Source organism: Tiliqua scincoides, chromosome 4 (genome assembly GCF_035046505.1).
Source record: "Tiliqua scincoides isolate rTilSci1 chromosome 4, rTilSci1.hap2, whole genome shotgun sequence".
NCBI classification, from domain to species: domain Eukaryota; kingdom Metazoa; phylum Chordata; class Lepidosauria; order Squamata; family Scincidae; genus Tiliqua; species Tiliqua scincoides.
The window spans coordinates 189,592,046-189,617,125 of record NC_089824.1 but is presented as its reverse complement, the minus strand read 5'-3'; the positions used below and the strand labels follow the sequence as shown (position 1 = coordinate 189,617,125).

At 41.1% G+C, this 25,080-nt stretch overlaps 2 protein-coding genes across 2 annotated transcripts; one reads left to right on the top strand and one right to left on the bottom strand.

Annotated features, from left to right (window-relative positions):
* Positions 1-1,058: 1,058 nt before the first annotated feature.
* ROMO1 (reactive oxygen species modulator 1) lies at positions 1,059-7,026 on the bottom strand. The gene is made up of 3 exons (XM_066625197.1): positions 6,923-7,026; positions 5,519-5,649; positions 1,059-1,425 (listed from the first exon to the last, which is right to left on the bottom strand). Exons 2-3 carry the CDS (start codon positions 5,647-5,649, stop codon positions 1,317-1,319), a joined length of 240 nt encoding a protein of 79 aa, XP_066481294.1. The 5' UTR covers positions 6,923-7,026; the 3' UTR covers positions 1,059-1,316.
* A 19-nt stretch (positions 7,027-7,045) lies between these two features.
* On the top strand, positions 7,046-24,549 carry NFS1 (NFS1 cysteine desulfurase). Its single transcript, XM_066625196.1, has 13 exons — positions 7,046-7,168; positions 9,697-9,758; positions 10,590-10,706; positions 10,857-10,940; positions 12,471-12,623; positions 15,318-15,411; positions 16,466-16,600; positions 18,554-18,711; positions 19,709-19,814; positions 21,615-21,696; positions 22,007-22,090; positions 22,202-22,291; positions 23,500-24,549. The coding sequence occupies exons 1-13, from the start codon at positions 7,081-7,083 to the stop codon at positions 23,561-23,563; spliced, it is 1,317 nt and encodes a 438-aa protein (XP_066481293.1). The 5' UTR covers positions 7,046-7,080; the 3' UTR covers positions 23,564-24,549.
* Positions 24,550-25,080: the final 531 nt, after the last annotated feature.

Genomic DNA, 25,080 nt, shown 5'->3' with positions numbered 1-25,080 from the left:
AAGCAACTCTCAGCTATCTTGTGTCTAACTTTTGGGTCCAGCCTTCAAGACAGATACTGATTTACTAAGGCTGTGTTCTTCAGCTGTCAGACAGCTGTTTTGTTTAATACATCATTATCAACCTGGCATCCTAGCTCTTCTGAAACAGCTGGACTGACAGTTATGCATATGGGATGCACAACTGATAATACAGAGGGAGAATAGAGCTACCTTATAACAAGGTTGTTGAGACAATTGATACAATGCAGTGAAGCTCTTTAAATGTTACATAAAAGTATTAACACTAAGACCAGTTCATCCAAACAGAGTATAACCTTAAAGGCTTTAATAAATACAATTTTAAAACTGATGGAGTCTCTGAGGCAAATAGAAACATCTGATGTCAAACTCTTGGATTTGTATACAAATCTATGATGAAAATGAATCCTGCAGCTCCAGAGCACCAATCATTCTACTAAAGGCAGCAGCATGGCCTGATTGTGCTATGACTTAAGGCCTGGGCATTGGATGCGGCCCCCAGAAGCTTTTTATCTATCCTTTGGACTCTCAGCTCCTGAGCAATGCTAAGGTGACACTGCTGAAAGGGTGGCCAGCATGATAATTGGGCTCTCCCATATCTTGAAATTCAATCAAGATTTCTGTATTTTCTCCTGTCATTAGCAGCCAATGAGTTCCTTCACAAGAACAGAGTGTTTATTTCTGGTTTTGACCTGTGTAATGACATCACCTTCGGCCCTCAGCAGCCATCATGAATGGTATTTGGCCCTCCGTATGAAATGAGTTTGACACCCCTGACTTAAATCAATCCTTACATAACTGACGAGATACTGCAAATCCATTAATCTGTGGACCTATTCCACCACTATAGTAACTATATCAACTTGATGCTTGCAGACATTCTAGACCTCATGAATACAATGCAAAACTACCATCTAAGCCTAAAGATTTCTTTGAGTGAAATTTACCACTGATCTGGTAGCAACCTCAGATTACACAAATAAGAAACAATTGTTATCCAATTAAACAGAACAGAAACCGAATCCAATCAAAAACAGAACTTTTTGTAGAATGTGGTTGTGATTTATTTCAAGTCAATTTGGTTATTTACTGTATAGCCAGAAGTAATTTTTTTGCTTCAGTATTTTCCACTTAATTTGTAAAGATGTACATTTGGAAACTGCTGCTACAGTAATAAAGGCAGTAACTTGAGAGTTTTGACTAGTTACTTAGTCCTGGTACAAATTTTTTTTTAATTACTATTATATTACACAGCAGGGGCAGAAGTCTCCATGGTAAAAAAAAATTAACATTCTAAGTTAACAGCGGATTCCCATGCCAATGGCCATAAATGTCCCAAATGTACCGCCACTTTGCATCATGGTTTTGCCAACACCGCCCATCAGTTCTCGCCCTCTCATGCCAATCCTAAAAGAGAAAACAAAACATATTGCACAAGGGTTTATTTTTCATAATTGAGGTGGGAAAGAATATTTTGAATCTAAATGACTTTTTAATTTGCAAGGTGTCAAAAGTGTGCCTTTATGCTCTGCAGTGACTTAAAGAGTTTGTTGGCTCCTATGAAATAGAACAGAGATTCCTTTTGTCTATAAGCCATGGGAAGCTAGAAGCTGCCCTTCAGTGTCTGTCAGCAAATCTACCCCTTACTGACCGTATGGAAAACAAGAATTACCTGTAGAACCTTTTGTGTGTGATCCTTCTTGACACTTCCAGTCATTTGGCTTAGTTAAAAGAAATACTCTTAATCCCCCCCCCCACTTGAAACAAGCAGAATCTAAACTATTACCCCAACTAAAAACATTCTTGTACAATCAGTTCTGTGATGTCAGTGTAATTCTGGATTTGCATTTCTCCAAGACCATGTTCACTTTTGAAGCTTTTAAAAGCTTGACCACTTCTGAAGCTTAAAAAAACAGTTTGTAAGATATCATGGCATTCTGCTGTTCAAAGAAAACTAAGGGCCCAATCCTATCCAACCTTCCAGCACCAATATAGTCATGCCAATGGGGCATAAACTGCATCCTGTGCTGGGGTGGCAATCACTGAGACATCCTCAGGATAACATTTGTTCCCTTAACTTGGGGTTGCATTGGCACTGGAAAGTTGGATAGTATTTGGCCCAAAAAGTCATAATTAGGCTTGCCTTGAGTAACTCTCCATTCTTTCTGACACTACTAAGAGCTTTTAATATCAATACTACTGGTAACAATTTTACTCATTCTACAAGTCAAAAGTGGTTTATTTTTCAAATCCAGTATTTCCATTATTTTCCAGTATTTTCATTTCAAGAAGTGTTGGAAAAAATAAAAATGTGTACATTTGGAAAACTGATAAATAAGTTGTAAAAAGCTTACTTTTAGAAGAATAACATCTGAATTTTATTCAGAGTATTTTTATTATTGAATAAAAAATATTTATGGTCCTACACTAGGGTGTATGTGCTTATGTTGTGATCGTGATGTGCAGAACTTTAACAATAAAGAGTCAGATATCTACAAATCATGGAAATAAGTTACAGACTAAATACAGGGTGCATTTATTTAATACTGCTTTTCAACAATTTCCATTAACAGATAATGGCAGAGCAGAAGGATTATTCAGTGTTTCATACTGCCTCCTAGGCTTATGTATAAACAAACTCTTGAATAATCTTCTAGTACAGAGGTACCCAAACTCTGAGGGAGCTTTATTCCCTCAGTAAGTTCTTGTGGGGGAGGAGCTAGGGCAGCAACACGCGTCGCTAAGGGGGCGGGCGCTTGTGCCTTACTTTTACAGGATGCTGGGCTGCAGGAGGTGTGGGGAGCCCTGTGCAGCCCTCCCGAGGCTTGGAACTTTCACTGAAAGCGGGTGCAGTGCAAAACGGAAGTGCTTTGCGCCCGCTTTCAGTGAAAGTTCCAAGCCTCGGGAGCACTGCAGAGGGCTGCACAGAGCTCCCCACATCTCCTGCAGCCCAGCATCATGTAAAGTAGGGCAGAAGCACCCCCTCACCCCCCTTAGCAATGCGATCCCTAGGATCGCATCACGGCCTCCCTCCCCTTCCCCCGCCCCTTAAAGGGATGGGGAAGTGTTACACGAACTGGTGGATCGTGACCCACAGTTTGAGAACCACTGTTCTAGTAAATCCATTAATATTTATTTTGTACTCCAGCATAGATATAAACCATTGGTGTCATGATTTTAACTCATAAAACACAAATATTTGCCACAAATGAGTTGCATGCAAGCAAAATTCTAATTAAATAGTCATCTTGTTTGAAAATAATTGCAATGTTATGGAAGAAGATGAAAATAAAACAGGCTGTTGTGAAATACCCCAAGTTTTCAGGGTTGAGGGGGGAAAAACCCACAAGAATCTGTGTATTCCTATACCTTGACAAAGTACAGTAAAGATGGAATTTTTGGTATCAAACATTCTCTGAGGTAATTTTTTTCTCAATATTTTATCTCAATCTTTTACTTGCATGAAAGAAATGCAGGAAAAGTAAATATTTATAAAATATTTATTTATAAAATTAATGATACTTTATACCAGAAAAGTAAAGCATTTCTTTAGTAAAACCCTACAAAAAATAGCAGTCATCTCACAGAGACTTACTGACAACAAATCTCATTTCTGGTTTAGTTGTATAGAGAAGAGGCAATATCAGTGTATCTTCTCAACTCACTATGGCTCATGTACAATAAACATTTACTTTGCCTTTGTGATGATGAGGCTGCATCAAATTTACTTAGACATACAAGCTGCTATTATTTTATTGCAGGGTTATAGTAATTTGACAATATTTGCTTTTGAGATAATACATTGCAATTTGATTATAAAAGCACAAATGTTCATCATATTTCTCTTTACTATAACTAAAGGTGAAAATTGTATTTACTTTACTCAAAAGTAAACCCACTGCTCCTCTGCCTGGGCAGCATTGCTTGCTTGTGCATTTTTTGCATAATTGCAAATGTGCCACAAGGCTTGTTGTGGTGGCCGGGAGGGGAGAGATGCCGGCAGGGAGGCTAGTGCTGGCCCACCATACCAGTGGGATGTGCAACATGAGCACTGGGCAGTAAGGGTTTCAGGTTGGGGGGCGAGCAGGAGAAAGTGGGGAGAGAACAAAATTGGGCGGGGGTGGGAAGGTGGACTGCAGGGTGTTTAGGGCTAGGAAGGGGCAGTGGCCGCTCAATACTATCCCCCCCCAAGCCTCAGAGCCCAACACAGGTTAACAGCTGATACAGCTAGGAATTCAGAAGAAACTCAGAGCTAAATGAGTGAATAAAGGCTGTTAGTATTAGGCTATTATTATTATTATTAACAGTATTTATATACCGCTTTTCAACTAAAAGTTCACAAAGCGGTTTACAGAGAAAAATCAAATAACTAAATGGCTCCCTGTCCCAAAAGGGCTCACAATCTAAAAAGATACAAATGAATACCAGCAGATAAACACTAGTACAGACAGTGCTGGGGTGAGGTGGCCCAGTTACTCTCCCCCTGCTAAAAAAAGGAGCACCCACTTGAAAAAGTGCCTCTTACCCAATTAGCAGGGGATTACATGTCTAAAGAGACGACAAAGTTGTTGTATGCTAGTGGAAAATGTTAGATCCTATTTCTGATTGGCTCCAAGGTGGTGCTAGAAAAATGGGTGACTGGAATTTGCCTTTTGCTATTGACTGTTTTCTGGCAATGATGCCATAGGTCGGTCCTTTGCTGCGCACAGGGAACTTCCGCCTTCTCCCAAACTTACAGAACTACTGACTACCTCCATGAACCCAAGTACTTAGGGTTAGATAGTTTATTTTACTTCTATTGTGTGTTGTTCTCTTAAATGTGCCTTTTTAATAACTTGTCTTGAGGGCTTATGCTCTGCTTTCTTCATTCTTAACAAACACTTTAAAATGTACTCACACTTGTGTTGAGTGCTTAGGATGAAGGGAAAAACCACACCCTGTTAATTTAGGGTCCAATCCTATCCAATTTTCCAGTGCTGATGCAGCCATGCTAACAGGGCACATGTTGCATTTGCGGCCGGGGGGGGGTCACAAAAACCTCTTCAACATAAGACATTTGTTCCCTTATCTCAGGGCTGCATTGTGGCTACATCTGTACTGGAAATTAGGATAGGATTAGGCCCTTAGTAGGCCCAATTTGGATACCTTACCAAAGGTGGATATTTGTGAGAATGGCATCTCAGTGTTCTTTTCTGGGCTGGGAAAGATGGGATAAGTGGTGGCTATCAGGAAAGCATAAGAATAGTTCCTCTGGAGGACGAGTGGAGAGAGAAGGAGAATTTTCCCTGTAAATTGAAGCTTCCTCTGATCAGAATAAGCATTCCAATTCTTTCCACGTGGAACAGTCTCTGTGGCTTCAGATGATGAAAGCACTAGTTGAGATGCTAACTTTATAGTATTAATTTTTGCACTCTGTTCCAGCCATTGATACCCAGGTGGTAAAAGAGGTTTTTTTTCTAGAATTTATAGCAAATTCAAGTGCAGCCAGTCTCCAACGTACCTGAGGCAAGAAAACGTGCCAAATAGTGCACCTGCAGCCATACCAACAGCAAAGCCCATCATGAAGCCCATTTTCACTCTGTCAAAGCAATTGGGTTGAGACTGACCATATGGCCCCACTGTCACAGGCATCTAGAAAACAAAAGTACAAACTAAATACATATCTGTCACTTATTCCTTCTATCTGTAAGAATAGTCCTGATGTCCAACAGGATAGAGTTCCAGAGACAACTGCCAAGAAGACATTTTCAGCCTCTTTAAAAGAGCATGCATTTTACCTTGAGGGAGTCGTTTCTACCTTAGAACTAACTGGTAAATTAACTAACAGCAAAATCCCACAGGTTTACTCAGAAATAAGTTCCACTGTGTTCACTAGGGCTATACACGCCCTAGTGTATATAGTGAGTGGGTATTAGGATTACTGTCTAAAAAGCAGTTTTCTCTTATAGGAGGCATTATCATTTAAGCCTTGTACTTCTAGATGGCTGCATGTGCAAACCTGCACTTTTCCCACTTAGATGAAGGTGAAATAACATTAAAACCAACAACTCCTTAAAGGAACTTTCTAAACTTTCTTCAAAACAACAAAGGAAGATGCAGTATGAGAGGCAGATGTGGCTCAGCAATGTTCAGAAGGCCAGTTTAACAATCAGTGTTCCAAACACACCGATTATCAAGCAATCAGTTCAAAAAAATTGATTCTTTTTTTAACCCAACAGCAGCTAGAGGTTCAAATCCCCATAAAGCATTTAAGGAAGCAGAATTGGCTAAGAGCCCAATAAGGGTCCTCTCCAATTTTCCAGTGCCAGTGGGGCATGCACTGCACCTGGTGGTGGGGCAGCAGTCACAGAGGCCTCCTCAAGGTGTGGGAACACTTGTTCCCTCACCTGGGGCTGCACTGGTGCTGGCAAGTGGGGTGGGGTTGGCCCTACGCCATCATTTCATGACTTTAGAATTCTGTTTGGCCAGTGATGAAATCCCCACCTTGGGAACAGTCACACAAGGCCCTAAAGGGAGACCAGGGTGGAAACTGGTCCAAGAGCAAGAGGCCCGGATTCTTTCACGGGCCATGTTCTCTCACTGGCAGGTTCCCTCGACTCCTCTCCTGGAAGACTTGCTCAGAGCCCAGCCCTGGGCGTGTCTACGCAGAAGTAAGCCCCTTGGTAGTCAACGGGGCTTACTCCCAGGAAAGTGTGGCGAGCACTGCAGCCTCAGAGCCAGCCCTGTGCGTGTCTCCTCCGAGCAAGTCCCGTCCTAGTGAACGGGGCTTACTCCCGGGTAGGAGCGGACAGGCTGCAGCCCTCAGGCCCAGGGATGAGCGCCAAGGGGCTGAGGCGGGGCCTGAGCGCAGCACGGAGCGGGGCGGGCGGCCAGGCCCCGAGCAGCGACGCTCCCCCGCCCTCACCTCGAGCGCCGTCGATCCCGAGTCTCCCCCGAGCGGCTCGTCCCAGCGCGGCCTGTCCTTCCGTCGCGCGGCGCTGACGTGCCCGGGCGAAGGTCGGCGTCGCAGCTCCTCCCGGCTGGGCAGGAAGGCGGGGCTGCGGGCTGCCTGGCAGACGGGCGATGTGGGTGCTGCGGCCGGCGGCGGCGCGGGCTCGGAGGGGGCTGCTGGGGTTTGGAGGCAGCAGGCGGCTTTCGGGGCAGCCGCAAGGTAGGCGCCGGAGCTCCCGAGGGCACAGCCCAGCCCAGCCCAGCCGGCGCCCGCTGCCTCGGCGCTCCGGTGGCAGGGCTGGCTGCAGGAGCCCCGAGGCGGAGGGAGGGAGGGAGGGAGGCTTCGCTTTGCAAGTGCTGCGCTGTGGAACACACGCAGGAGCAAAGCCAGAAAAAGTCGCCCACACGAGCAAAGCCAGAAAATGTCTCTCTCACACACAAGCACAGCCAGAGAGCGTCACACACACGTGCAAATGCTGCCAGACAATGTGCCACATATTTACAAGCACAATCAGAGAATGTACCACACACACATGCAAGCACAGCTAGAGAACATACCACACACACGTGCCAGTGCAAGCACAAGTTCAGCCAGACAACGCACCCCCCACACACACACGTGCAGCCAGAGAACATGCATCCCTGGCTAACAGTGCAAGAGTTGCTTTTTCCAAGTGTTGCTCGTATTTAGCAGGGGGAGAGTAGCTGTCCCTTTTCACCCCAGGACAAGGTCTTTTCTAATGACTGCAGTGACATCACTAGGTTTTGCAGTGTGGGAGGCCAGTTCATCACTCCCATGATGGACCTCCTCCCATGCAGTGCGTAAGTGACACCTTGGGTGGTGGGCATGGTGATGTATGATTGCACCATACCCACTGGTTTTTTGGCTGTAACTTTTGATAGAGATATTTCAACCCAGTTTGTTTCATTGCATTCTGCATGAATTTACACATTGAATGATATATAGCATGATGGTATTATTTGAAAATAGCAAAATTTGAAAAAAATTTTGGTCAGTTGTGGTTTCATCTGGTGTAGCCTACACCTCCTCTACCCCTCCCCAGCAATGCCACTGAGTGACTGTTTGCTGGTGTGTGGTGTACACCAGACATAACTGTAGTTGAGAAAGAAGAAAAACAAGTCAAAAACATTGATGTTGCAATACCAGGTGATAGCAGAGAAGAAGAAAAAGAACAGGGAAAAATAGCAAAATACAAAGATTTACATAGAAATTGAAAGGATGTAGCATAAGTAGACCAGTGTTCCCAGTGGTGATTAGTGCCCTCGGTACTATCCCAAATTGAAGAGCACCTTAAAGAGCACTTTAACAGCATGGGGGGGGGGCACAGAAATTACCAGCAATCAACTGCAAAAAGCAGCTTTACTGGGAACCAGTGGCATCACTAAGGGGGGTGGGCCACACCAGGTAACATGCTCAGGGGTTGACACCACTACTAGCCAAAATTTTTTAAATCTTTAAATTCATGTTTTTAAACATGAATAATACCATCATGTTTTGTATAATTTGATGCATAATTTCATGCAGAATGCTACAAAAAAAACGGCATTTAAGTATCTATTCTTTCAAAATTTATAGCCAAAAAACCAGCAGGGGAGTTGGGGATGGTGCAACACCACGCCACTGCATGGGAGGAAATCCCCCATGGGGGTGACATGCTGGCCTCCCGCACTGGGTGACACAAACCTTAGTGACTTCACTGCTGGGAACAGCTTACATTTTATGACAATGTTTATAATAGCAAAATAGGATAAAAGCCAGGCATCCCAGGTTCTTGGGAAGGACTTGATGCCTGGATAAAACAAGCCAGTTGATAACACCTACCTGACTGTGTGACAATTTCATAGTAATAGTATTAATAATGATACAACAGCTACACCTCCTAGTTTCTCACTGGTTCTCTTCTCCATAAAAATTAAATTTGTGTTGCTCTGCAGTGGGTGAAGCGATTGTTTACATGTGGGAGTCACTGATGCTGCAGGCTACTTGGCTGGAGAGCTGTTAAAAAAAACTACAAACATCAACTCCGTGTTGCCAATCTTACAACCCAGTTCTATGCATAACTACTCAGAAATAAGTCTCATTAAGTTTAATGGAACTTACTTAGAAGTAAGTAAACCAGCAGTATGTATGGGATAGCGTAGTGTTCCTTTAGCAACCCCAATGAAAAACAGCAGTCTGAAAACAGTTTATCAGACTAAACTTGGAAATTGCTTGTTTGTCTGCTAAACAAAGAAGTATAATAGTGATCATTTTGTTTTTTGGAAGTGTTCACTGTGAATTTTGTTGTAATTTGTTTGTAGTGCCGGTTAAATTTGTATATATTTTAAATTCAAAAGATTTAATTTGTTTCTGTTTGAAATAATGTTTTAAATTATTATAAAATAACAAAGTATACCATACCTGACTTGAGCTCTCCAGTCCTGTATATTTTAACTTGGAGAGCAGTTGAACTTAATTAGTGCAACTATTTTGAGAGTTAAGAAAGTTAGTAAAAGGAATATTCAGATCTTTTTGTATTAATGGAAGTGTGTAGATTATTCCACATGTATGAGTAAATAACCTTTTTCAAAACTGTTTACTTTTGCTTAACACCCTTACTAGTGTTATTTCATGGCCTATAGTTTACTTAATTTTTTCACAGGTAATAGAGCATGGGAGGGAGGAAAATTGGTCGTGTTTTGGTGTTAACTTACTTCCATAATTCATATAGCCATTTCTTTGTCTAGGAAATGCTGATGAATCTTCACTTCGACCACTGTACATGGATGTCCAAGCAACTACTCCTCTGGTTTGTGAACCAAGTAACATTTTGGAAAAGGGTAGTGTCGTAGTCTGCAGACCTATACACACTTTCCTGGCAGTAAGCCCCTTTGGACACACTGACTTCTGAATAAACATGCATAGGATTCAGTTCAGTAGACCTTTATTGGCATAAAATACAGAGAAAGAACAAAACAAAACAAAAATATACAAAGACACCACAACATAGACATCAGTCTTTTCCTCACATACTGCCCAGAGTTCCAGATGCATAGGATTGCAATGTTAGTAAACTGCATATACAACACACTTCTATGCATGCTTGTTCAGAATTGTCCACAGTCTTTCAGTGGGCTTTTTGTATATGTGTTTAGGATTACAGCCCTAGTCTGCTATTTGCACAGATAAATTTGATTTGTGAGAAAACCTTGGTTAATCTGAAGGCAAGAGATGACTAACAATGTATATAGCCTATAATTATTTATATTTATACAAAAATAGGTTTATTGATTTCAGTGTGACTTGCTTTCAAGTCTGAACATACAGAGACACAGAGCCTTAATAACATGACTGAGGACCCAGTCCTATCCAACCTTCCAGCACTGATGAAGCCATGCCAATATGGTGTGCGCTGCATCCTGTGATAGTGGGGGCAGTCACAGAGGCCTCCTCAAGGTCAGGGAATGTTTGTTACTTTATCTTGGGGCTGCATCGTGGCTAGAAAGTTGAATAGGTTTGGGCCCTCAGTATATTTCAGACTAGGGGAGGGGGAGAATAAAACGAAGTGTGGGGTATATGTGTGTGCACACGCAAAAGAACCAATTATGAAGTAAAAGAAAATGTGTGTCTTGTGTGCTAGGATCCTAGGGTTTTGGACAGCATGTTGCCTTATCTCATGCATTACTATGGCAACCCACACTCCAGAACTCATGCCTATGGTTGGGAGAGCGAGTCTGCCATGGAAAAAGCCAGACAGGTGAGACTTGTACATTGTTCTTATTTAATTATAGACTTGTTCCTTCTGAGCTATTAAACAGGTCTGTTGTGCAAGACTCAACAGAAATTACCTGGAAAAATGTTGGAACTTATATTAATGTGTTTTTTCTCTATTTTTTTCTCTCTTCAGCAAGTTGCATCACTAATAGGAGCAGATCCTAGAGAGATTATTTTTACCAGTGGGGCAACAGAATCAAACAATATTGCAGTTAAGGTAATGATGTAATGCCAAATGTTGATGATATTAAATAATATATGGTTGTTTGGGAACTGAAAGCTTGTTATCCCTGCTCTAGTTCTGAAGTGTTATTGTTCTTTTTGGTGTGCCTGAATATAGACGGGAGTTATGGTAAGACTCAGAACAGACAGTTGCTGTGTGCATTCTGCTTTAAATGAGCTCATTTCCTGAGCGAGCACTCCCCAATGGACTACTAGAGAGGAGAGAGAAGGAACTATTTGCAGCCACAGCTGAGACTTCAGTACCAGTTGCAGCTGCAGGCAGTTTGTTCTTTGCCCTCTCTGGTGGTCTATGGGAGAGCACTTACTCTGCAAGACACTGGAAGTGATCAAAGGCTATTTTTTTCTGAGGCCTCATGGACCACTTCTCAGGGTCTCGCAGACCACCTCTGATCCACAGATCACTTGTTGGGAACCAGCGTCTTACTGCAACCTACTTTAGTCATCAACACTTTAATTAATCTTCTGTAAAATTGTAAACTTTCTTCTGCCTGTAGGATTTGGAATACAAACCATTGAACTTGGGGTAGCCTTGTTAGATAGTTGCAGCACACACTCATATAGCACCTCAAAAACTAACATTTATTGTGACATAGCTTTTGTGAACTACAGCTCACTTTAGCAGGTATGTGAAATGCTGAGTAGGCAAGCATGGATTAGGATGCAATGAATGTTTGATTAATACTTTGCTTTAGAGCCCAATCTTGAGCTCTTCAGCACCGGTGGTATAAGGATATGCCAGTGCCGGGTGTAGCAAGCGTGCCATAAGGCATGCCTGTGACACCATGTGTTAGCATCAGGCTGGTGCTGAACCAGCACCAGCCTGATGCTGCCCAGAGCTAGGTAAGAGCTCTGGATGGCGGTGGGAGGAGGAACCAGGGCAGAAGGGGCTGGCACCAGCAGAACAGAGTTGAACTCCATGTTGGGCTGGAAAGTTCCCTTCCCCTGAGGAGACCTCAGGCAGCTATTGCGGGGTCGCTGGATGCAGCAGTAGCCATTTTGGTGCTGCTGCACTCGGCGGTGGCACCGCCTTTAGGATTGGGCTTTTTAAGGGCAGGAGGTCTGGTCTAGAGGGTAGAGCCTCCATTTGCCTGAAGATTAACATCCACAAGGTCGGCAGTTCGAGGCCACCGGCACCGTGCGACCTTGAAGCAGCTGGCAAGCTGCAGCTGAGCTGTTCCATCTGCTCGGAGCGTGGGAGGATGGAGGCCAGAATGTTAAACCAGATCGGAGCGTAACATCTTGAATGTGGTGGTTCTTGAAAGAGAGAACCTTCTTTCAATTTGTAAAAATCCCTGCGTGGATTTAATAAGCCTGCCTGTGTAAACCGCCTTGAATAAAGTCTTGAATAAAGACCAAGAAAGGCGGTATATAAATACTGTATATTATTTTATTATTATTATTTTAAGCAACCAAGTAACTGGGTGTTTGCATTTCTGACTATTTCTAAAAATGACTTGTTTCCAGAATTGTTTATCTAACCTTGCTTTACTCTATCTGTTTAAAGGGCATTGCAAGATTCTATAAATCCAGAAAGAAGCACATAATTACAACACAAACTGAACATAAGTGTGTCCTGGATTCTTGTCGTGCTCTAGAAGCTGAGGGATTCCAAGTAACATATTTGCCTGTAAAGAAAAATGGGCTTATAGATTTAACAGTAAGTCACTACATCTAAGTTTGTATCCATGTGAAGGCAGAGTGCCATTTTGCTTTTCCTTGGCTACAGGTTTTTCCATTCACAATATGAATGCTCTTTAAAGGTAGCTGCCCAGATAAAAGCTGTTAAAATGTTTGTTATGGCTAGAAGTGACAAGGGTATACTTATTTTACTGCTCATCTGTTATACTGGGGGAGAGGTAACTTTATTGAATGCTAGTGAGACAAAGTGAGGCACATGCAGATCCCATCGAATGTGATTTAAAATCCCAGCTGTGTAGTTAAACCTGGAAATCTCATTAGCCAGAAACCAAATGACTGCAAATAGTCTGCTTCCACAGAGGGGCTGTTCAACTATTTCCTTCCCACCCCAGCCTGCCATGTCTTCTCAAAACCTGCACCTGAAGGTTGTGGGACCTTCTGGAGTGCTTGTTCAGTAGGCATGAAGGGTTGTTGCTGGAAGAGAGAATGTATTCAAACAAGCACCAATAGCTGCCCATCTAATATGTGCAGTTGCACAGAAGCTATTTGTGCACATATGTGGGCTTCTGGGGATCCTGGTCATTGTTTGAAATGGAATTTATTGCACCTGTTGTTCTCTGTAAATGCAATTTGCTGCACTACTAGTGTAATAGGAATGAGAAAATGGTTTTGGTTATGCTACAGTTTGATCTTATGTTGTGTTCCAATTTTTATTTAAATGAGGCTAAATCATTCTGGGGCATTTTGTATCATAGAAATTGTCATCTTTTGAAAAAAGCTTTGCTCCAGCAATCAGTATGCTTTATGTGTGTAACAATCTTTCAGCAACTGAAAAGAGGTTATTAAATGTTAACTATTATATTTGACAGTAGGAAGTTTGCATAAAAGCTGGACTTTTGAGCAACATTATTAAGGTTTAAATTGTACTGACGTGTGTCAATATATACTTCTGACCTGGCTGGAATTTTAAATAATTGACAGTTCCTTTTATCATTTTAGCAGTTATTGAAAAGGTATATGTTCTAACCCAGTGATTTCAACCTTTTTCACCTCGCAGTACACTGGCAAGGCACTAAAATGGTCAAGGCACACCATCAGCTTTTTGACAATTGACAAGGCACACTGTGCTGTCAATGGGGGCTCACATCCCCCAAGGGTCCTATTGATAAATGACCCTCTCCCAAATTCCCACAGCACACCTGGGGACCATTCGTGGCACACCAGTGTGCCACGGCACAGTGGTTGAAAATGGCTGTTCTAACCTCTTAGATTTGCCACAAGTAATTTACCTTTCCTGTCTATGAGTATTGTATGTGTTCTGGAATTGAATGGATTTCCCATGGAATCAATGGATCTACTTCTGAGTAAATAAGATTGCAACTATGTGCAATTGCACTTGCTCACAGTCATTCCTTGTTGCTTGTCTCTCCACTATGAATTGAATTGCACACTCCCAGTTATGTGTTATAAGTTACATTTTACATATAGAACCTCTGCTTAACACACCAGGCACTTTAAAGAAGGATTTGATTAATGGTTCTCCTGCAGTGATTCCCAACCTTTTTTCACTTGCATATCCCTTGGCAGCCCATTTCCATAAATTGTGCCCCTCATTTTAGCAAAATGTTTGTAATTAATATTAATAATATAAGCCCTCATCTCCTCTATATGAAAGCCCATTCTTCATGTACTCATCACAGTATGTTCTCTTTTTATCTGTTTGAAGAACTGAAGACTCTGCCTTTGCACTGTTTTGCACCAAAAGTGTCCTGAGAAATTCTTGGTGATTGATCACGTCCCATATTATGTTTCAGCCTTTTTATTGTGCTGGTTTTCAATTACTGATTCATACATGAATTGATGACCAAAAACTAGCTATTGATGGGTCTTTCACAGCCAACTAGCTACCTCCCTTCCTGCCTTGCTGGCCCTGCAAGGCATTCTGGAGCACTACTTGCCTTTTTCTGCCATTATTCAGTTCTTTTTCAAGTACCCTGAAAGGTCCTGTCAAGTGTCCCTGGGAGTACATGTACCCCAAGCACTGTTCTACTGGTATGTTGTGTAGAGTGCATTTACTCTGATAGTGTTTGCGGAAAGATTGTGAAGACCAGAATTTAAAAAGTTAAAGAATAAAAATGTATCTTATGATCTTTTACTATACAGTATTTTTAATAAATTAGAAACTGAACAGTTCTTGGGTAACAATTACTAGTCGGTTATTTTTCAGGATCTGGTGGCTTCAGGTAAAATCAGACAAAACTATAGTCAGACACCCCCCCTAAGTTTAATCCCTGCGGTATCCAAGGGTCATAGAAAATGCCATGATTTTTGGCTCAAAACCTGCCCTCGACTTATCTGTAGGATTGACTTATAGGCGAGTACATTTCATCTTATTGTTCAAATAATAAGTAGCTTGTTTCTAGGTACCCATTAACCAATTGAAAAGCCCAGCAATCTTTTTACTAGTTTTGGATGTGTACTGGTCCCAATTCAGTGTCTAAAGCATGATGCCTCATTGTAATGGAAGAGGTGTTAGCTTTGCTGAGGGATGTATCACCTTGTTCTTCATTTTCTATACATAATATGGTCCACTACTTCAATGCTTGCTTCTAGTGTATGAATGTATGAAGTTCAGTATAATATCCAAAAGAGATTTCATTTACAATACTCATGCAGCTGGGATTGCTTCTCTTTTTTTTATGGTTTCCACCAGGATCTAAAAAATGCAATACAACCAGACACGAGCTTAGTTTCAGTGATGACTGTGAATAATGAAATAGGAGTGAAACAACCAGTTGGTGATATTGGTAAGTAGTAATTAATAAGGGTCATAGCTCTAAATTAGCTGCTAATTAAGCTAGAAAACCAAATGTTCATAAGGCATGATGATGAAATCCCATTATATCGAGACACATGGTATCAATTTTTATTTTGTCAGGCATTTCAGTTAAGATTATTCCTGCTGTGTTCTTCATTTTTTGCTTGCTGTTCTGAATCTTGTTTTGATAGGTTTAATTTTTGATTGGCTTGTTATGATAGGTCATAATGCTTTAATTGTCTGATATTGAAGTATTATCTTTTGTTGTGTTGCAAGCTGCCTTGGGGACCCCATTCAGAGGCTGGAAGGCAGCATTAAAATAATAAATAATTGATTGGCTTAGAAGCAAATCAGTCATTCAGTTTTGATGTCTGAAAACAACTTTGCTGCATCTGTCAAAGATAGTTGAGGGCCAAAATAACCATGACATGGAAAACCTTGAGATAGTTTAAAGAAAGAAAAACAGCAACTTTGTAGCAGCTGCAGAGAGGCTCCAGTTTCTGTTGGAGCAACAGTGCTGGGGAAAGGGAATGATTAACCTTTTCCCTCATTCCACTCTCCCAGTCTAAATCCCCCTTTCCTTTGGGATGGTTGTTATCCTTGCAGGATAAGGGGTTAGGGTTGTGCCCTCAGTTTCAATAGAACTGATTGCATGGTTTTAGATTGGGTCTGTTAGGTCTTGCATGAGAATGATATCTCCCATTTATCATTAACATTAAAATGAGATATGCAGCTGTTTTTGAGTAACTATCCAGAAGACTAGCCTGTAAGAACTTGCTTCTTGTTGATTGTTATAAATAAACACCTGAAAAAATGGCAGCTAAAAGTTATGTTAATAAACTTAACTCTATCATGCATAGGAACAGCAGGCAGAGGGACTTATAAGAAATGAAAACTACATTTAAAAAAAGTCTCTGAAAAGGAGTTTGAAGCCTCCTTTTCCATGGGATAATGCTATCAGTATCTTTGTTTTAAAATATTTTATACAGTTAGCAAGATTCAAACAGTACCTCTTTCTGACCTTTCTTGCTTTTCTATTACAGGTCAGATATGCAGTTCCCACAAAATTTTCTTTCATACAGATGCTGCACAAGCAGTTGGTAAAATTCCTCTGAATGTCAATGATATGAAAATTGATTTAATGAGCATTAGTGGCCATAAAATCTATGGTCCCAAAGGTATGGATGTTTTCTTATTTTATCAGATTTAATTCTTTTTTCGTGTTAAATGTTGCTTAATTAGTCTTTCAAATGCAGCTTGGACAAATGAATCCATTTCAATCAGCACTTTGCATGACATAAAGGAAAATAGAGACCAAAGTTATTTAAGGAAACATGATTAGCAGAGGCAGCTTCAGCCTCCTCCAAATTATGAAATTACCTCCCTGTAGGAGGGTGCTCCTTGTTTCCTTTCTGGAAAAGGTACAAGAACTTTCAGTTCTAGGCCCAGGTGGTATGCTGCTTCAGGTGTAGGGGAGGCTCAAGCTGACACAACTATTAAGAATACTCTTACCAGTACCCATTTCAAATCTAGAGCAAATAATTTGTTCCTGCTTTCTCTCTTGATAGCAATAGTTGAAAGTGTGTGCGCATGTATGTTCTTCCTTCCTCCCCTTTGTCTTGTATAAATTTAGGGAAAATTTGTTTTTGTTTTTTAATATGAAAGGGAGAGTAGTGAAACTAGCTAAATATGAGTGCAGTCTTCAAGCTACTTATGTTGTCTGCATTCTCTTCACATTGATGAGAAATAGTGATTTCTAGGTTGAAATTTCTGAGGCTTCTCTTTGCCTCAATTTCCTTAACTAGCATTCAAGATATGATACCTATTGTTCTACCAAATCCCAATCCACTGGGCCTCGTGCCCGCTTAAGACTGATTAGTTTCCCTTGTGAAACTCTCCACTGCAGCAAGCAAAAGTCAGAGTCCAGTTCCAGTCCACAGATTCCAAGTAAGCCAGTCCAATCAATGAGAGTTGCCAAATCAGAGTCCAGAGCCAAGTTACAGTCCAAGGTCAGGTTCCAGGTAAGTCAGTCAAATCAGTCAGGGTATCCAAGTCAAAGTCACTATGCCAAGTCCCAGTCCAAGGTCAGATTCCAAAGTCTATAAGCCCAGTCAGTCTCCTCTCCAGCCTGCACTCCTCCTACAACCCACACCACTAGTTCCTCCAGGTGCTGTTTATATGCTCCCAGGTTCACTTTAGCCTCTAGTGGCTGCAGCCGTGCAGCACCCTGCCAGCTACCATCTGGGCTTTAACCCTGCATTTACTTAGAGCAAAGGGCACTGTGGACACCACACCCTATCTCCTCGGTAATATCTTCTGCAATTCCAATACACCTATGACTACTTTGGCAGGCCTGATGTGAAGCTCAGTTAGTTAATGATTTTCAAACCATTTAGTTTTTCCACCTTAATCCAAAATATGTATATGAAAATAGGACCAATGGATTTTTGATTTAGGGCACAGTCCTAAGCAGGTCTACTCAGAAGTAAGTCCTGTTGTGTTCAGTGGAACTTACTCCCAGGAAAGTGACGTTAGGATTGCAGCCTTAATCTATTTCTATGTAGGGTCACCTTGATGCGGCAAACAAAGTGAGCATGTATTATGCCAGATTTGAAAAAAAATCTCCTTTGTAGCAGAGCAACAAGAAATGTTGTTACATCCAGAAATGGAGCAAATTATGCCTTAGCCACATAACGTAATGTTTTATGCATATCTCCATGTATGCTCATACAATACAGAGTAGCTTGTTTCTGTACAAACTACTGCGCTGAACACCACAGCTACAACCTAACACAGAGTTTGGCATTCATAAGCCTGTGTATTACTTATGCTAGTATGTGTAGGATTGAGGTGCCATTCCATTATTTCTCACTTTCTGAAGTGAAGAAGTATCCCACAACAGACTAATTTGAGAGAAGGATAAGGAAGATTTCAGTCTTTGAGGAATTACTCATGCTATTAGAAAAGTAAATTGGATGACTGAAAATGTAAAATGCAGCTGTATTGTCCTTATGTTTAATGATCTTGGTGACTGGTTCCTCAAAAGAGAAAAAGCTTTCTTAATATTCTAAATCCCTTGCAATATACAAAGTCTTTTATCTATGTAGTGAACATAAACAACTTTTTTAAAGGGATTGGTGCAATTTATGTTCGGCGTCGACCAAGAGTGAGGATCGAACCAATACAGAGTGGGGGAGGCCAGGAGAGAGGCTTGCGTTCTGGGACTGTGCCGACTCCTTTAGCAGTTGGTCTTGGGGCAGCTTGTGAATTGGCACAAGAAGAGATGGAGGTAGGAGAATCAATTCCATTTCTCTGCATAATTTTTCCAGAACCAAAGAAGTCTTTATTTAGTCCTACTGTTAATAATCCCTTTTTGATGTCTGCTGAAGATCTCTTTGAAGATCATCTTGGAAGATGTCTGCTGAAGATCTCTTGGAAAGCTCTTCTTAATAAGACTTACGTAGTCTTTGGAGTAGAAAGTCTAAAAAATAGTTCTCTAATGGAATGAATTACAGTTGACTAGGATGTCTTCCTTTGTTCTATAATTTCATTGCACGGTTTATTTTTAATTTTTCACACATATCCAAAATTCACTTGTACAAAGAAACCAGACTTGGACTTCTTGGCAGAATTGTTTTCTAGGAGGTTTTTGGGAAGTTATTTATTTTAGTAGAACTGCAGACCTGTGCTAAATATTCCTGTGTGCCTCTAGTCTGTACTGCTTAAAGCAGTGTTCTTCAGCCTATGGGTCAAGACCCCAATGGGATCATGAAGCCTCATTTGTGGGATTGCAGCAACTTAAAGGTACTTTATATATTTATGTATTGGGGTCATGGTGGCATGAAAAGGTTGAAGAACACTGATTTCTGATTGTTTTCCTGGTTCCTGTATCTTGTTGCTAGAACAAAAGGCAAGCAGTTTTCACAACCACTTGCAAGTATTGTTTCCAGGAACTAGTAACACTGTGGAATTTGTGTCTGTTCTGTTGGGCCCCCTATTCTGACTTGAAAGTATGACTCTTTAGCATATCTGGAAGCAGCTTGTCATAGGACTGATATCAATATTATATTGATAATCCACTTAGCTTGTAGTCAAATTTTGATGTAAAAGTATACCTGATAATTTTTATAGCTAAAGTTTCCACTGAGTACTGTAATTGTTTTAACAAATATTACATGTGTTTCCTTTTCCATCAACAGTTCAAATGACTAATGTGGTAATTTGTGCAAAATCAACCAAGGCTTAATCAGTAAATTAGCTACTTAATGATGTTGTTTCTTTTTCAGTATGACCATAAACGAATTAGTTTATTAGCTGACCGACTCATTACAAAAATAATGTCAGAAATTCCTGATGTGGTTATGAATGGAGATCCAGTGCAGCGTTATCCAGGTATTGTTAGCATACTTTCATTTCTTTGCTACAGAATACTTGTCTTAATTGGACTTCTGAAGTATTCTTTCTTTTAAAAAGTACATCTTTATAAAGATTTATAAAAACTTTCAAAACTTACTTAAATGTGAATCAGTGCAGAAGAGTTGGTTTAGGTACCCACACAGTAGGTCAGAGCTGGATGTGACTGTAGAGTGCAAGCCCAGATATCCAGTAATAACTGGAATGTAGCAAAGTTCTCCATATTGTCTGTAGCATTCCTATGTCAATTACAATTTTTTATATATGACAAGTAGAAAATGGGGAGGCAGCAAAAATGTATGAAATCAACACTGAGTGTTAGATTGATTTTAAATAATAGCCCTGATAATCTGTATACTACAGTTACTATGTGTTAATGAAATTGGAATGAAGAATGCTGAAGCAGAGATTGTAGTGACCAACAGAGCAATCCTCACACACACACACACCCCTGAGTTGGCACAAGTTGCGCCAGCTCAAGTGCCAGAAACAAGCTGTAAAGTATGTTCACTACTACTCAGGAGCAGGCTAGATCAGTTCACAGGTGTGTGCTGGCCTAGCAGTGCTGGACCTGTGTCACAGGAGGGTAAGTTTGTGCCAGCAAAACGGTACATTTTGGCAGGCCGGCACAGGAGGTTGAAGAGGGTGGTGGGAGGGCATGTAGGAGGCAGGGAGGGAGCGTTTTTGGGTGGGGGGGTGGCCCGGGCCAAAGACCTGGCCTGTCTGTTACAGTGCAAGTTAGGAATGTGTCGTAGGACTTTACATACAGTAAATGAGAATTGTCTTCTATTTCTATACTACTTGCTGTGAAATGTTGAATACAGTGAGTTACAAATCATGCATAATCCTCCTTGTTACAAATCATATATTTGAAGTAAGACAGTAGGAAAACCACTGTGGAGAAACTAGGACTGAAGAAGGATCCTTTCATGGCCGAAGGTGCTACTTACCATATTTTTCTGAAGTTTTGTTCTCCTCACGGCTTTAATCCTATAATAATAATGGATGGGCTGGCATCATTGTTCTTCTGCATGCCCCCTAGGATTAGTGTTTGAGGGCCCAATCCTATGCCAGTTACCACTGATGGAACGACACATGCATGGTTGCAAACATGCCATAAAGCACGTTGTGGCCATTTGGAGGCCCTGTGCTGTTAGCAGCAAGGCCAGTACTGGCAGACTTCTGCTAGCACTGGAGCATCGCCTGCCAGCTGGGGTAATTGAATTGCCAGGTGGTGGGAAGGGGGCGGAATGGGAATGGGGAAGAGGTGATTCTGGGCAGGGGCTGGGCAGCCCAGGGTGCCTGGGAACAAGTTGGGGTTGGTAGCAGAGGCTGCTGCTGCATTCTGTCTCCTGCTGCCGTGCCTGAAAGTGCCACACGGGCAGTTGAGCTGGCACAGATCTGAGTAGACCCATAGCGGCTGCCTGGGCCCAACATCGGGTAAGGGATCCGATGTTCCTTACCTGAGGAGACTTCCAGCTGACTCCTTGGCCCTGTGGGATACACTGGCGGCCATTATGGCACCACTGGGCAGTAGCCTCAATAAGATTGGGCTGTGGGCCTCCAGTGGCCACAGAGCTGTGGTGAGTAGCTCAGTTCAAAAGAGATGGGAAATAAGGTTCTATACTTCTCTCAGGATCAGGCTGTGGTTATTGGGGAGGTGGTTGAAGATTATGTGGGTGCTGTCATTCTGCAAAAATCCAACTTGATATTCAATGCAACTTGATATTCAATAACTTGATATTCAATGAAGCTGATTCTGTTCTGTTAACTCTACAGGCTGCATTAACTTATCTTTTGCATACGTGGAAGGAGAGAGTCTGCTAATGGCTCTTAAAGATGTGGCTCTTTCTTCTGGAAGGTAATGCTGCATGTGTGTGAAAGAAAGAGGGGAGAATGGACACTCATACTGCTGGTGCTAAAGAGCTCAGGACTGGGCTCTAAGTTACATACAGCCCAATCCTATGCGTGTCTACTCAGAAGTAAGTCCCATTATAGTCAGTGGTACTTACTGTGGTTAGGATTGCAGCCACAGTCAGTTAAGAATGTTGGAAGGCAATGTTGATCCGGTGTGGAAGGAATATATCAAAAATTTACTACTGCAGGGTAGTCTAATATCTTCATTCCTGCACCAGCTCTGTAAAAATGTGTTAATTTTTTGTTTTTACTAGTGCTTGCACATCTGCATCTTTGGAACCATCATATGTGTTGCGTGCAATTGGAACAGATGAAGACTTGGCTCACTCATCCATAAGGCAAAGACAATAGTTCTTGTGAATTATATCATTTATCCTGGGAACAGAATCCCATTTCATCCTTTTCTGTACACTATGTTATATCTGATAGGTGTCTTTGCTTTCTTTCAGGTTTGGCATTGGTCGTTTCACTACTGAAGAAGAAGTAGATTATGCAGTAAAGAAATGCATACAGCATGTCAAGAGATTAAGGGAGATGAGGTAAAATTCTTCTGAGCATCATTACTGAAGTGGTCTACTATATAAATGCTGTTTACTTTTTGAGTGTGCTGAGTGCTTCTCATGTATTATTTTGTGTCTTTCTTAAAATACCTGTGTAAGGCAAACAAGTATTATCCCCAGGGAAGGATTATGCAGCAGGGAAGCTGAGGCTGAGAGGAAGTGGCTTCCTTAAGGCCATGTAGTGAGTGCTTGGTAGAGGCTAAATTGGAACTGGGAAAGTGCAGGGTTAAGCAAGCAGAAGTTGACTAATATAATGTGGCTTTCATGCTGCTTTCTGTCCACAGCAAGCCCCTGCACTCCTGTAAAATTCCTTAGGATCAGGGATCCTCTGGAAGTGAATTGGATGGGAGATGGGGTCCACATGGCATCTCCTGCGAGCAGAGCTCTCTTGCAAAAATATTCTGATTTTGGAGAGTTTTTCCTTGTGCCTAACCCCTTTGAGAGAATCCTTGGCCCTGGAGAGGGGCTTTTCAGGGCACATCGAGCTGCTGTGAAGAGGAGATGATGGAAAAGCATCATTGCACAAGCCATCCTTCACTCATGCAACTCTGGATCCAAGACATTGTTTGGAAGAAAAATCCTACCCAAAGCAAGTTCAGTGGTTAGAATGTGCAAAGACAGTTGGAGGAGCTGTGTGTTCATGTATTGTTTACTGACTCTCTGAGTAACACTTGAACCAAACAAATATTTCTAGTAAAATGACTTAGAACCCAATCCTATCCATATCTACTCAGAAGTAAATCCAATTGTAGTCAATGGGGCTTACTCCCAGGAAAGTGTGAATAGGATTGGGCTGTTAGTCCTTTGTGTTTCCATTAGAATTAAATGGGTATTAGAAAGAATAAGCATTCTGTGAGGGGCTCACATCTTTCTCTTAAGTAAGGAGTCTAGAAGAAATAACTTCTTAAATAAACCTGTTTGTATAACTAATCTCTCAAGATGATATGCACAATGAGTCGAGAATTTTAATTCTGGGAAAATTGTGCAGTTAGAAACAGTTCAATTGTGATTTGTGGGGATAAGAGCATCTTGGGCATACTTCACAGATTTTTTTTTAAAGTTTCTTTGGAGAAAACTCTAACAAATATTTTGTTGTTACTGATAGTATTTCCTAGATGTTAGATAAATCAATATACATTGTTTGTATATCAGAGAAATTGATGGTTATTTTTTTTCTCATTTTACAGCCCACTGTGGGAAATGGTACAGGATGGAATTGACTTGAAGAGTATTAAATGGACACAACATTAAGCCAGAAGATTGCTTGTAATTTTGGACCATGTGGGTGTGGATTAAAAGAATGTTTTCTGTACATTCCTGAGTAAAATGATGTGGCACTTCTTTTCAGGGAGTTCTGTTTTCTAAACACACAACCTGAGAACTAGATCTAAGATGTTTTGTCAAGTGGATGTTACACTTACACATCACAAATATATATATGGACATAGTTTCCTGGAGCCAAAGATATGACAGTAATTTTAATTTGAAATTGATTCTGATGCACCTTAATATGAAGAGCTTTTAGTAGCTATTTTATTGTGAATTTTTTTGTTTCTGCAGGTTTTTACTAGGTTGCTTTTTATTTGTTTCACTTATATCTGAAACTTGTATTTGGATACATTGAATGCTGAGAATTAATTCTCCTATAGAAAATAATCTTCCACCTACAGAGAAATCTCATGTCTTATATTTGTTTAGTGTATGGTAATATACAAGTCTGTATCCTAAGTCTAAGTTCAAAATACAGATTGCTTCCTTTATTGTTCCTTTATAAAAACAAATTGAATTTTATACTTTGCAGGGGGGGGGAGCTACTGATGTCCCATGCTGGCCCTTTGTTTTAATCCCAAAGTATTTCCTTTTGCTTTCCAGAATTTACAGTGCAATCCTGTGCAGGTCTACTTGGAAGGAAGTCCCATTGTGTTCAGTGGGGCATACTGCCAGGAAGTTGTACATAGGATTGCAGCCTTAGAAGATAATGTAGTGTGAGTTCTCCGCCGATTTATTTCTGTGCCTTGGCCTCTTTTTTTATTTGAGAAAGATAGCTATCCAAATGTTGCTTTTTATTGATTGTAATCATTAAATATTTACCAGTCACTGTGCCCTTGTGTTTCACAGGACTTGCTAATACTGAAGTGCTAAACAGGTAAAGCTAGCATTTGTAGTATCTCTTTCATTTTGAATAGTATATTTTGGGCTGGTATTTTTTGTGTGTCATAAACATCAGTCTACTTAAATAGAGAATCTGATTGTGTTTATTTCCTTGCCCTCTGTAAAAGACAGAAATGAAATTTCTTCTCTAAATTGCTGTTGTTAAACAATGTCTATATTGCCATTTCACAGCAAATGGCTTACTAACGTAGGCACTGGATTACCAGCATGATATCAGCATCACACTACTCATTCTTGGCAGAAGAATTGCTTGCATTTAGGTTGAGCCCTTTATGCATGCACACAAACCTAACTTGAAATTGAATACAGGTATAACCTAATTATCAACGAATTTTTCACCCCCTGGTTTTATCTCAACAAGGTCCCTTTCAACTAAAGGAAAAAGTCATTTAACAATAGCTTCCTTAATGTGGGAAAGGGCAGCTGGCAGACAATCCATCAATCATTCTCTCTTCAGACACTTAGAACAGCTTCACTCTGAGGCAAGTGACCCCTCCCTTCCCCCCCCCCCCAGCACAGGAAAGAATGCTGCTAAGTGGAATCACCTCCCATTCTTTCCCCTTGCTGCTGCTAGGAGTGAAGCCTTTCTAAAGGCC